Here is a 15,061-nt window from a genome sequence, read left to right on the forward strand (position 1 = left end):
TTTCCCAATTTGGTGCATAAATGTTGGCCAGGATGACCGGAAATGAAAAAAGTTGACCCATCACAATAATGTAGTGCCCTGCTGGATCAGAATCAACATTAGTCATTGTAAATGGTATATTTTTATCAATTAGGATGGCTTCCCCCCTAGTCTTTTAGTGGAAATTAGAGTGATAAACTTGTCCTGACGATCCTCTCTTTATTCGGAACAAGTCTGTCGTGCGCAAGTGCGTCTCTTGAAGAAATGCAATATCGGTTTTAAGTTGTTTTAAGTGTGTAAATACCTGGATGATTAAGTGACTTAACGTTCCAACTCACAAAGTTAACTGAGAATCCATCCAGCCCTCTGGTAGAATTAGGATCAGTCATAACCTACTGAGTAAGAGATGCCATGCACTTGTAATTTACACCTGGCTGAATAAACAGAGAGGAAGAAAGACATAGAAAAAATAAATCCAAGAAATGAACAAGTCTGGTATAGTCCCCATTCCCCCCACCCCACCTAGTACCTAAAAGAACAAGGTGAACATGGTACCCCTGTGGAACGAATCCACACTTATGTGTTTGTGTTGGAAGAGCCAACCGTTCAAGCTCCCATCAACCGCTTCATGAAAACCAATTTAGCGCATTGTTATTGTAGCATTATAATGTCTGCAATGTATTCAAGTAAGAGAAACAATAAAAAGAAGATAAACACAGTGGATTAGCCACATCATACACAAATATGTTTTGTAATAGGCAGAAAAGTTAGCATCATCAGGGATAATCAGACAGAACTTTGCACCTCTGAGTTGTAACAAAACACTATTTAGCCTATGAGCAAAGGTGATCAGCATTGTCAAAGAAAAAGGGAGAGAGAATGGGTCTCTTGGTCAAGTCATTTTACATTCATTACTCAAACATTGACCACTCTACACAACATAAGCTGGTGACACTGTAACAGTCCTTCAGAGTAGTAGCAGTGACATTAGTCCATTGGGTATAGCCAGTTTAGTTACCTCTCCACGAATGTAAACAGATAAAATATTGTCAGAATAGATGGAATCTGAGGTGAAGCACAAAAACAGTCTCACTCACGCTACTCTGCTGCAGGGATGATGTGCTTCTTAACGTAGGTCATCGTTTTTTATGCGTCGGTGAATTCCTTTTCTTCTCCGTTGTGTGTGACACAGAGACGGGCTGGAAAGAGTATGCCAAACCGGACATTCTGTGGAGCAGCTTTCTGACCTCGGTGAATGAAGCTCTGGCTTTGGCAACTCTTGCAGTATAATCCCGAAAGATAGAAAGTATCTCCCTGTTGTACAGAAGTGGAGCGCGGGTGCCTCTCAGCTCAGTACCTCAGCACAGTCTTGTGTTTTCATGGAGCCAGACTTCTGTGTGAGCGGTCAAGGAGCACAACTTTATCCAGCTGTAGCACATCTCGCAGCAGCTTCGAGATCCATGTCGTGGAGCTCGATCCAGTATTCTGATGTTGCACCGCCGCGCTCTTCCTTCCATGTTCTCACATTTATCTCAGAGCTCTGTCACCTCCGTCTTTAAGGTATTTACTGTGGTCTGCAAAGTCACCATCTCGTCTGACCATGTTGACATTCGAGTCTTCATGTCCTGGATTGTGGTTTACATTTGGTCGGTCTCAGACTGATCACCGCCGTGTTGTTTTTTACTTATGCTTTTACTACCTGCAACTTACTTTTAAGGAAGTCGAAGTCTTCGGCAAGTGCGATTTTCATTTCTGATTTTATCACAGCTGAAATTTCAGTTTTCAGCGAGAGAAGAATCTCTGATTTCAGGGTTTCAGGGACTCGGTATCCATCTTTGGCTTAGCTGACCTTGGCGAAGACGTTTCTGCCGGGGTGTCCATAACAGTGTGGCTGATCCAGGGAATTTCAATTTGCGCAGATTCGTTGCCATTCACTCAAATGTAGACTTTCACCCAGCTTTGGACTTATTTTCGGAGCTGATTGGTTGATGTTTTAATATGCAGCACGCTTATTAACTTAAGATAAAAGATAAATATAGAATAGAGCAGAGGATAGAGCAGACAGGATGGCATAGAGCAGTAAGAGGAAAGGAGGAGGGCTGGCTGTGTTTGTTAATGACAGATGGTGTAACTCTGGGCACATCACTGTTAAAGAACAGGTCTGCAGTAAGGACATCGAACTTTTAGCGGTTAGCATGAGGCCGTACTACCTCCCGAGGGAGTTCACACAGGTGATTGTGTTCGCTGTGTACATCCCCCCCTCTGCTAACGCTGATGCAGCTTGTGATGTTCTTCACTCAGTCACAAGCTCACTGCAGACAGCACCACAGGCCCTCTTCCTCTTCCTCTTCCTCATCTCTGGAGACTTCAATCATGCCTCTCTGTCCTCCACTCTGCCCACATTCACACAGTATGTCACCTGCCACACCAGAGACAATAAAACACTGGACTTATTGAATGCCAACAGCAAGGAGGTATACAACTCATCCCCCCTCCCTCCCCTGGAAGATCTGACCACAACCTGGTGCATCTCCTGCCTGTGTACAAGCCCCTCGTAAACAGGCAACCAGTGGAAACCTGCACAGTTAAAGCAGGACTGAGGAGTCTGAGGAGGCTCTGAGGGACTGCTTTGACTCCACTGTGTAGGAAGAACTGTACGTTTCTCATAGGGAGGACATCGACAGCTTAACAGGCTGAATAACGGACTATATAAACTTCTGTGTTGATAACACTGTACCCACCAGGACTGTACAGTGCTTTTCAAACAGCAAACCCTGGATTAATCCTGACATAAAGGCCCTTCTTAAGGAGAAAAAGAGGAAACAAGGAGGAGCTGAAGGCTGTGCAGAAGGAGCTGAGGAGGAAGATCAGAGAGGGGAAGAACAGCTACAGGAGGAAGATCAGAGAGGGGAAGAACAGCTACAGGAGGAAGATCAGAGAGGGGAAGAACAGCTACAGGAGGAAGATCAGAGAGGGGAAGAACAGCTACAGGAGGAAGATCAGAGAGGGGAAGAACAGCTACTGGAGGAAGATCAGAGAGGGGAAGAACAGCTACAGGAGGAAGATCAGAGAGGGGAAGAACAGCTACAGGAGGAAGATCAGAGAGGGGAAGAACAGCTACAGGAGGAAGATCAGAGAGGGGAAGAACAGCTACTGGAGGAAGATCAGAGAGGGGAAGAACAGCTACAGGAGGAAGATCAGAGAGGGGAAGAACAGCTACAGGAGGAAGATCAGAGAGGGGAAGAACAGCTACAGGAGGAAGATCAGAGAGGGGAAGAACAGCTACAGGAGGAAGATCAGAGAGGGGAAGAACAGCTACAGGAGGAAGATGGAGAACCAGCTGCAGCAGAGGAACATCAGTGGAGTCTGTAAAAGCCTTAAAACTATCTCAGGGCAGAGGACTCCAGACTCCCAGGCTGCGGGGGACCAGACGTGGGTGAACGACATGAACCTATTCTTCAATAGGTTTGATCAGACACCCACCCCTCCCCCGACCCAGTCATCTCTGCTGCACTGTCTCACCTGGAAGCACTGTGAGGATCATGGTCTTTGACTTCTCCAGTGCTTTCAACACTATACAGCCTGCACTCCTGGGGGACAAGCTGCAGCTCACAGGGGTGAACCAACACCACACATCCTGGATCCTGGATAACCTCACTAACCGGCCACAGTATGTGACTACGTGTCGGACACAATAATCTGCAGTACAGGGGCCCCACAGGGAACAGTCCTGGCCCCTTTCCTGTTCACCCTGTACACCGCAGACTTCTACCACCAATCACCTCACTGCCATCTACAGAAGTTCTCTGACGACTCTGCTATCGTCGGCCTCATCAGGGACGACAGAGCCTACAGAGAGCTTATTCGGGATTTTGTGGACTGGTGCCAGCAGAACCACCTCCAGCTCAACGCCGGGAAGACCAAAGAGCTGGTGATGGATTTCTGCAGGCACAAACAACCCTGCACACAGGTGAACATCCTGGGAACAGACATTGAGATGGTGACATCTTACAAGTACCTTACTATCTATATATAAAATCTCTATATAAAAATGTGTTGCTCATTTTTGCACTATATCATGTAAATATGTATATACGTCGATTCTATTTTTTGTTCCTTTTAAATTATTTTGTACATTTTGCTATTGCTCTGTTCTTGTGATATTCTGCTGCTGCGACAAACAAATTTCCCCGTCTGCAGGACATTAAAGGATTTCTGATTCTGATTCCCTTTTTAGGGGTATTTGTGTTCTTCAGTTTGGCAGATATTGTATTGTTAGATGCGTCTTGTTATCTGAAGGTAGCTGGTTTGATTCCCGTGGTCTGCATGTCTAAGTGTCCTTGGGCAAGATACTGAACCCCAGACTGCTCCTGATGTGCTGGTCGGCACCTTGCATGGCAGCCGCCACCATCAGTGTATGAATGTATGAATTACTGTAAGTCACTTTGGACTAAAGTGTCTGATAAATGCTTTAAAATGTAAATGATTGTTTTGCAGTCTATTGATAATCTCCGTATCATGATGCTACTGTTGAATAAATGAATCATATATTGTGAGTGACTCTGTGATTCCTGTCCTTAGTGTTCACAGTTAGCACAAATACATTTCTCTTATACTTTATATTTTGATCCCACCTCCCAACAGCAGTTCAATCAGCTGGATATGTAAACGTGGTCATCTTGTGAGAAAATTAATTAAATTCATGAATGTGTACAATTATGAATTAAATTGCTCCTACCTGTACTGAGCAGTTTAACAATCCTGTAATATTTGTGTTCTATGAGAGAAGTTGATCTCTCAACTTTGTCTCATATTTGTCTTTCCAGGTGACAAACGTGTCATTTTAGTGCTGATGCATCACACCAGAGATGACGACTATCAGACTGATGTCAGAAGGTGGAATGACACCTATCAGAACGTTGTGTTGGATGTTCATGTTCTCTTCCATGAGACTCTGAGGGGATTACTGAAGTGTCCAAGAAATGATGAGGCCGTTCAACAAATACAAATAGTGTAAAAAGCTCACAGTAAATAATCTGCTTTTGATGACTAGTTTTGTTTTTTAATGTCTTAATGTGATGCAACAAGCAACAGAACAGCTCTTATTAATTACTGAAGCCAAATAAATAACTGTGACGTTTCTTAAACTTAATTAATTTAATCAACAGTCCAGTTCACCTATGTGTCAAATACTATCATTAGAAATGTGTTTACCCTGCTACAGTTAATGAAATATCTGCTGTAAAAAACTTCATCATGGATGTCAATCATCCTGTTTTAACTTTGTTTAACTCTCTTACTGCAGCTGCTTTAATCAAAGCTCTGATTCATAAGTCAAAGTATGACTCTTTGTACTATGTAAGAGATAATATGTTGATTCAATAAAAACAACTTTTCAAATATTTTCTGTGAACACATCTTCTTCTTCATTCATTGAGTTCATTATAAAGAGTACTGATTCAGTTCTGAAGACGTGTTCACACCTGTAGTTTGTCCCACGTATAGATCAACAGTTTTATTATTACTATGGATGTTGTAGTATTTAGTACAAACAGAGGACTGTTTACTTTACATTGCTTTAAATTGCTAATATTACTTAAAACAAAACTCTTATTTTATAATTCTAATGCAATGCTGTAGTTTAGAAATATGATGATGAACGTATGATGCTTTATTATTCATTAAACCATTCAGCATTACATTAGATTTAAAGCTTCACCTTCAACGGAACATCTAGCAAAACAAACCCAAGAAAGTTGCAAAACGATGAACTAAATGAACCTTCAAACTAATTTCATCATTTCACAGCTCAAATGGCTTTTTGCTTGTTTACAGTGATCGTATGCCAAAACATTCAGACACCAAAAAGCAAACACCACATGCCAGCTTAGCCTGTTTCATGCAGGAAACTCACAGCTTTAATTACACTTCAGTTGTCATCGCGTGACAGGACTGCACCCTGTATCACTTCTTAATATCTGTTTTAAAATGCCTGGCGTCATTGAGTGACATGACCGCTCCCTCTATCTTTTTTTAAGATCTGATTTCAAATGCCTGGCTTCACTGTGTGACATATGTTTTGCAGCCTTGTTTATATCTGTGTTTCCTATTATATCCATATGATTTGTGCTTTTATTGTTCACAGTTTATATCATGGAAAATACAATCTTCCCTAAAGATTTGTATGAGGTATTACATTTTCTTTACAGATCCTACAGAGCGTGACCTGCTCAGGAACACCTCTTTTTGCAGTTTTATTACAGGAAGCTATGTTCTTTACGTTTTTATGGGTTCCTCTGGTGCCAAGATTAGACTTTCAATCCTGTGCATGATCTTAACATTGCTAGTATCACAGCAGATGCTCACATATATTGCATCTATCTTATAGATTCAAACTTTGAAGGGAGGGTAAAGGTCAATTGTTATTTCACAACTAATACCATTTTCTGTCCTATCTTCCATTACCTGGTACCTGCCAAGGCACCCGCAAAGTGAGATGAAGCCTTTACAGGCTGGCCTCCAGTGGAATCACTGACATCCCTCTGGCTTGGCTGAAATCCTCTCTCACTGGTGGCACACAATTTGTCAGACTCAAGAACCTAAGATCCTGCTCCTCTCCAGTCTCCAGCGGTGTTCCCCAGGACTCTGTCCTCGGCCCCCTCCTGTTCACTATTTACCCTCTGCCCCTTGAACACATTCTCAGGAAATTTCATATTCAATTCCACTGCTATGCTGATGATACCCAGCTCTATATCTCCACCAAGCCTACTTCTACTCTACCAATTTACAGAAAGAGAACCCAGTCCTCTTTGTAATAAACTCACAATGTGAACACAAAAAGAACTGAGTTCTTTTTCTGTTGGTCCACAAGACCACTATATTATGGAAACAGTTATGTTTACACTCATTCTGTTTGTTTGAAGGGATGCACAACATCCTGAAATATATGCAGATATATTAGTTAGTAACAAAACAATGATTGCCTTCATGTAGTGATCCTAAATATGAAAAATGGCTCATCTTACCCCAGTCTCCCCTACTGAGCCTCTGATACTATCAGAAGAGTATCATATACAGAAGTCGAGGTTTGTATGGAACCGAGGGTCAAAAATCGTGATACACACTGAATCGTGAGTTTCGTGTATCTTTACAGCCATACCACATCAATAATGTTACCCGGTCTTCATACTTCCATCTACGCAGCATCACTCACTCACACCAGCATGCACTGCTATTCTTGTAAACACCCTGGTTACATCTCATCTGGACTACTGTAATTCTCTCCTCCATGGTCTTCCTCGGAAATCACTCCATAAACTCCAACTCCCGACAGAAATGGCGACATAAATAATCAAACAGAAGTCTCTTTCTCTCTCTGGCACGTGTCCACCTGCTGCATCGACCCACTCTGCAGAAGCTCCTTTTTGACAGCAGGGGGCGCAGTTCTGCCTCTTTTTTTACCTCATATGTGTGTCCTTCAGCACATTCTTATTTATTTATTTATCCTCACTTGCACTAAATTGTCACCTGTTTTGTTGTACTGTTGTTGTTATGTGCAGTGTCCTTTAGGGCTTTGTAATCTGGAGGTATAAAGCCAGCTTTAGAGTGCTCTGGTTGGACGACAGCACTCACTGAAGCAGAAGATCTAGACGGCAGACGCTCTACTTGATTCAGTCTTGAAATTCCCAGAAGGCATTGCTTCATTTGAACTTTGCAAACAAATAATCAAATAAAAAGGTAGATTTGTTTTATTTCAAACCGTGCACGTTTTTGAACATCTGAATAAGACATTTTGCTACAGAACAATGCAGACTGATGTAAAAGTTTGTGACTGTAGAAGGTATCCATGACTGTGATATAGAGAGTTGTATGTGGTATATAAATACAGATGAGATTACCAGACTGTGTAGTGTGCAAGGAATTGGAGAAACTTGGCTTTAATATGGCATTATAACTTTATTGATGCTTGAAAGGGGGCAGAGAGAAACAATCTTGGGGCTGATCTCTGATTGGTCAGCTGGCCCAAACAGCCCACGAGGTCCAACGGCCCCTCTGGCATCTGCCCAAATCCTGGATTACCCGTCCGTCACTGCGTATATCACATCAAGGTAAGCTATATCTTCCTTTGGTTCCGGCAGCATCATGAGCAGTAGTAATAATGAAGAGACAGACACCCAGACTGTGGTTCATATACAGCATGCCCTGGAGCAAGGAGCAAAAACTGTCCATGTGCGTACTGTGGACACTGATGTCATTGTGATTCTTGCAGGTTTATTCCATGATTTCATGTGATTCAACCTTTGACTGACATGACTAGATGGCTTTTGGCAAAAAAAACCAAACAGATTTTACCATATCAATAGTATATGTAAAAGTCTGGGTACGGACAAGTCTCAAGCACTGTTGATGTTCCATGCCTATTCAGGTTGTGATACAACATCTGCTTTCAACGGGAAGGGTAAGAAGTCAGTTTGGTGGGCCTGGCAAGCCTATGATGAAGCTACTAAAGTATTTGCTTCCCTTGCCAGAAATCCATTCTAAAAATTAGTTGCTGCTTCATGGTAGTTCCAAAAGCTTGAGAGACTGACTGTCATCTTGTATGACAAGTCCAGTCCTTCAAGCTCCATTGTCCAGACGAGGAAAGAACTCTTCTACCATGGGAGTAGGACAATAGAGAAACTGCCACCCACCCAAGATACGCTGCTGCAGCACATCAGACGGGCAGTTTATCAGACTGGGATCTCGGCAACCAGCACACTCTCACAGCAAGGTATTCCTTCTCCAAGGGACTATGGATGGACCAACGAATCAGTGTCATGGGAACCAGTTTGGATGACACTTCCAGAGGTCCCCACAGCCTGCAGATAATGTTTTAAATGTTGCTGTAAGGGGGATGTTTCACCTGCAAATGTGGCAAAGCAAATCTAGACTGCTCACCTCATTGCAAATGCAACTGTAATGACTCATAATTATCAATTACAGGGCCAAAAAATATTATACGTTTTCAATACTTTGACATGTATTGAAGCTTTAGTTATGTAAAAGTTCATAAACATAAATAAATATATAAAATGTTAACTGTGGGATTCATTTGAACACTTAATCTTTTGCAGGAACTTGAAAACTGCTGTGTTATTGAGCATATTCCATTAATAATGATTAAATGAATGATTGATCATTTTTCTGAGGGCTCCTAGGCCAAAAGTTCACTATAGACCTTTAGGAAACACGATGCTAAATGTTGTGCTTTTATCACCTCTGTAACGGTATTTTCACTACATCACTGGACTACTGAGAGCATGACGTCATGTGAAAACTATGAATGGGGGGAGCGGTCATGTTCAGTTGACCAGTTTATCAGTTGAGTTCAGGGCTCCAGTGTGTCATGGAGACCGGAGCTTAGGCCCGCCCAAAAAATCTTGAACATGAAAAATTTTGTTAACACTCTCTCCATAATCCAGTGCTATGGACTAAGTGAACTAGTGTCATTATAACAGAAGCAGACAGGGACACTTACAGTCACTGGTCGCTGGTCACGCTGCAGACGAAGGCTCCAGATGTTGGCGGGACGGAGGATGAAGGTCCGGGAGGGAGACAGTCACTGGCTTGTCCATGGAGACGCGTCCACGAGATGAAGCTAGCTAACAGAAAGACGTTATGAGGCTGGGAGAGTAAAATAACACATTTATCTGAATGTTCTCGTTAATCCAGCTCAGAAACACCGAGTGTACCGTCCTCCTCATGTCCGGCTGCTCAGGTCCAAATTACAACGACCGACCAGACTTCTGCTGCCGCCTGCTGTTCAACTGCCGTTAGTGCGCCGCGAGACCTCCTGCGCATGTGCAACACCGGGCCGGAAATGCGTCACATGTCACTAAAGGCGGACAACATTTTTAATCAGCTTTTTTATAACAGGACATTTTACTCACTAGCTATAGCAGATATAATATGTACATTGCTAAAAATATATTTAAACTAATTTATTAAAAGTCTTATTGATTCTTCTTCATGTGAAGAATCGCCTGAAGCCACGCCCCTTCCATCGGACCTGATGGGACCTAAAATCTGTACACCGGTCAACGAGAGGAGAGAAATAAAGTATTGATCCAGTCTGAATTGTGTCATGAATCTCACACGTGATGTTTGTAAGTTTGTTGTAATTGTTGTAATTTTGTGTTAAAGCTCAGTGAACTACAACATCTCATCAACCCGTCACCAGAACCAATATGGAGCCAACTGTGTCAGAAAAGGTCGGAACAAGATGAACATCATGATAAATCTGCTCATATTGACAACTGCAGTTCTGGTTCTGGTTCAATTCTTTCAGCTGCTGATATACAGGAGCAGCTCTATGATGTTTAAGTTAGGAAACGACGTCACTGACAATACTGTGACGTCTTTATAATGTTGTATTTCCAGTCTGATGACAAACTGACAAACATCATGTGTGATTCATGACACAATTCAAACAGGATCACTACTTTATGTGTCAGTGTGGTACTGGAGTCAAACACACATATTTACCTGTATATTTACTCTGTTTACGGTCGACCGCTTCTCAACTTGTTCAGTGAATCGATCTGATATCCGACAGTTTTCTGATCAGAATCTGTTCGTTTCGTTGATTTTTTTAAATCAGATTGCTGTTAAAATTAAAACGTTTAAAAATGAGCAACTTAGTACAAAAGTAAACTAGTAACTGAGGTTATCAAATAAATGAAGTGAGGTAAAAAGTACAATATTTGCCTCCAAAATGTCGTTAAGTGGAAGAGGCAGAAAATGGAAATACTCAAGAAAAGGGTACATCACAATTGTACTGAAGTAGACTACTAGAGTAAATTTACTTAGTTATATTCTATCACAGCTTACTACACACACACACACACCATCTGAACTTGTTTTAAAGCTGAGTTTTGAGCTTTTGTCTCCCTCTTGTGGCAGTTTGGTTTCTCTGCCACAGACTCTACATGGAGGAAGCTTCAGGCCGTCACTTCACACCTGAAGAGTGACCACTCGTCACATCACTGGGACCAACAGACATGATGATTTTTAGACAATGAAAGAAAGAACTTCATGGAGAACTTCTGCTGAAGTTACAAGAGACAGAAACACGTGAAGAAGAGCAGCAGACGAGGAGGGATGCAGAGCAGTCACTGTACTTTATTTCAGGGGAAACAACATTTTCTTCTGTACAATATTCAACAATCACCTCCAACAGAAGCCCTCGAACCGTTTAAATACACAGAACTTAAACTGCCGACAGTCAGTGAACGCACCGTCGTGTTGGTCTGAGCTGCAGGGTGAAAATATTCAGGGAGAGAATTCAAACATTAATGTGTTCATATCTAATATAAAACATAAAGACCAGTCAGAGGAAAACATCAAATCCAACTGCAAACACATCTGATGTGTTTATTGATTCATTATTGATTGATTGATTGATTGATTACTCAGCAGAGTTCAGGAGGAACAATTCATCCAGTTTGAACTTAAACGTCTTTAAAAATGAAACTGTTTTATCTCTAATCTGGTTTTATTTTTTTACAACACTCGACTGGTTTTCCTGGTATCAGCTGATCCAAACTGGATCACTGAGCTGTTCCATCGGTCCAGGATGAACTCAGGAATAAATTTTACATCGTCAGATTCTCAGGCTGATGCTCGACTCTGAGCTCAGAACGTCACATTAGAATCAATTCAGGAATAATAATAATAAAACAAATAATAATAATAATAAAGTGTTCTGATGCTGCGAGTCTTCAACATTCATGTTTGAGATTTATTCACACAAAACGACGACGTTTTCTTAAAGAAGGGCGTTAAAGTGACCAGAGAGCAGAAAAGTCTTACTAATAAAACCTCCAACTGTTTCTGTTTCAATGAGCTTCTGTCCACTTTTGACGAAAAAAAAGAAAAAGTAAGAGAAAAACAGTTTTTTTCTCTCGTTCACATCAAATATTTAAATAAAACAAACGGGAGAGGGGGAGGAGCCGAGGGGGAGGAGCCGAGGGGGAGGAGCCGAGGAGGGGTCGCCCTGATCGACGCTGCAGGAGGACGATGATGTCGTGATGATGTCGTGATGAGAGGTGAGCACCAGCAGGGATGTCTGAGGTATCTAACACACACACACGCACACACACACACACGCACACACACGCACGCACGCACACACGCACGCACGCACACACACGCACGCACACACACACACACCTTCCTCCACAGGAAGTTAGTGTTCTGAGTTTTGCACATAAATTAATAAACCCAGATTGTTTGTCATTTGTACATCATCATCATCATCATCATATAAAATAAACAACGTAAATCTATTTGTCATATTAACATTATAAAGGATTCTGTGTCCATAAAAAACAAACTCATGCTAAAATCACAATCTGAAACAACATTCATATTTACAAAGTGTGCAGCTTTAAACTCGTCTGACCGTCGATCAGACTCTAATATCAAACAAAGAAACCGGCTGAGTGTCGACGGCTGCTGCCACTGAAACACTGACAGAGGAGGAGGCAGCGGACCGGAACCGGACCGGAACCAGTCCGAGGACGTTCAGCGTTTAGAAAACCAGGTCCCTGAACGCCTCTCTGAATGTTTCTGATGTTTCTGAGTCTGGATTCTCCCGACGTCTCGCCTGAACAAACGTCACGTCAGAACGTCTCATCCTTCAGTGAAACTGCTGCAGGACAGAGACGACGCTGAAATCAGCCGATCGTTTCGTTCTAACTCGCCCTAAAATTCAACCTGGTCACGGATTTGAACATCGGGGAGAACGGCCTGCTGGGTAACGAGCGACGTTTGTTATCTCAGCAGAAAAACAAAAGCAGCGAACGTCGGAGAAAAGAAGAGTTTTTGGCCTAAAAACAAAATACAAAATCTTTCCTGAGACGTTTTGAAATCCATCAAACAAACGGAGCCACGAAGCCGACAAGAGATTATCAGATGAGCAGAAATATAACATCCAGAACTTATATTTAAATAATCTGATCAGACACATTAAACTAGTTGTTACTCTTTCCTTTCTCTAGTTTTATTTGTCCACCCTTTAGTTTGACTATTGTTCATTACTCTGACAGACGTACGGTGGCCTGCAGGGGTCAGCTGAGGACTAAAAGAAGGTCAGAAAGCAGATTTATAGTTTCACAATTAATCTCTTTATATACTCACGTTTTCATTCCTAACGTATTATTTGTGCTAAAGTGTTTAAATGTTTTTTTTAAGTCCACGTTGTTGCTTGTGCCAATAAATAAATAAAAATAAAATAATTTACTGATTTATTAAATTAGATCTTTTGATGTTTAACTACATGTTGTCAGTTTTGAGGCTCCATAGATTCAGAAGAAACCACAAACAGAATAAAAAGAGGAAACTAACAGTGAATATTAGAAATAACATTAAAATAAAGACATGCTTTAAGAACTCACGTCCTGATGCTCGTGTTTAATCTTAATTCAAATCTGGAGACTCACAGCAGATCAGCGGTATTGATCGATCAGCTGATTCTGCTCTTTTGGTTTGTGGCGAGGAGAAACTGATTCACATCTGAAGTCGTCACGATTGAAAAAACGTTCTGTGGTTTATAAAAACGTAGAATCGTGTTTTGATTGATTGTCTTATTGATTCAGATCCAAAATGAATTTCGAGCGAATTCTGTGGAAGGTTTAAATTATACAAAGGTCGGAGTAAAGTGAGGTTAACTGGACAGAAACTAATTATTATTTTCAATATTGATTTAATGCTATATTTTCTATATTTAATTTAGTGCATAATACATCAGAAAACATCTTCACAGACAGACTGAAAACTATCAGCTCATGTTTTTAGTGTTTCTTGTGTTTTCTTCAGTTTAGTTTTCTTTACTTTTCCTCGTAGTAATCAAGCAAAGAAAACACTAAAATGACAGATTCTTAAATGGAGTTTGGTTCAGAGGAACGACGTCTACTCACACGGTTTTCACCTTTTTCTGACTTTTGATTGAACAAATTTAGAATCGTTTATGAAACATATCGTCCATTAGAGGATAATGAATATAAAGTAGCTTTACAATAACAGAGTAAAGCTTTGCTTGTTTACAGGATGACTAACCCGTCAGAACAAAAACAACTCTGAGATAATTAACATGTGATCTCGTTATAGTGTATAAAATAAAGTAATCTCAGCTTCACTACAATCTGTGTTATATTTCACTTCATCTCTGTGATTTGATTTCAATTAAACCTTTAAATGGTTCATATATGTCAGTGTTTAAAGTTTCTCCTGGTATGTTTGTCTTTCTGTCCTGATCAATAACCTGATTAATAAACTCTTCTCTCTGACTCTCAGGTGACAATGGAAATATATCTGTATATATATTTATATATTCATGATCTGTATATATATATACAGCGGTGATACAGACATTCAGAAGCTGTTTCTTATTGGCATCACATCATTCAGAGAAACAACAAGTGTGTCTAAAAACTACAGTCGCCCTTTTTTATACTGAAACCAAACAAACGGTTTTATCGTCACATTATGGTAGAAAAAGTTCGTCCAGGAAGTCTTTTATTTTGTAATAAAAAAGAGGAACTGATGTCAGAGGGTGGAGGTCGGTGCTGCTCACCCTGCAGAGAGGAACAGACTCTCCGCCATGTTGTCCAGCGGGTCACATGACCGCCGAGTGGGTCACCTGACCGGGTCACCTGACCAGCTCCACTTCACCTGAATCAGAGACAGAAAACGCTCACTGAGGGAGTCCCTGCTCCGTCCTGATTGGTCCTTGGCCCGGTCATAGGCTCGACTCTTTAGGTGGGTAGTCCACGTTGGTCACCATGGTGACAACCGTGACGATCTCCTCGGGCGCCGTGACGCTCGCCTGCCGCTGCATCTGCACGACGCGTTCCTCCACGCAGCCGGCCGACAGCCGAGCTTCAGCCTCGTGATCCCAGCATTCCTCGATGGTCTCACAGAGCAGCACCAGACCCTGCAGGGACCACAACACACCAGGTCAGCTGGAGGGGCATTATGGGTATTTGTGACGGGTGCATGATGGGTAAGGTGTGAGAGGTGCATGATGGGTAAGGTGTGAGGG

The 15,061-nt window shown here is 41.7% G+C and overlaps 1 protein-coding gene across 1 annotated transcript in view; it reads right to left on the reverse strand.

The window, feature by feature from the left end:
• Positions 1 to 11,119: 11,119 nt before the first annotated feature.
• LOC115588753 (activin receptor type-2A-like) overlaps positions 11,120 to 15,061 on the reverse strand; it is a 21,162-nt gene continuing 17,220 nt past the window's right edge. The window contains exon 10 of the mRNA XM_030429522.1: positions 11,120 to 14,953. Coding sequence (XP_030285382.1) covers positions 14,759 to 14,953 — 195 coding nt within the window. The 3' untranslated portion in view covers positions 11,120 to 14,758. The remainder of the gene's footprint in view (positions 14,954 to 15,061) is intronic.

Source organism: Sparus aurata, chromosome 9 (assembly GCF_900880675.1).
Source record: "Sparus aurata chromosome 9, fSpaAur1.1, whole genome shotgun sequence".
NCBI lineage: Eukaryota > Metazoa > Chordata > Actinopteri > Spariformes > Sparidae > Sparus > Sparus aurata.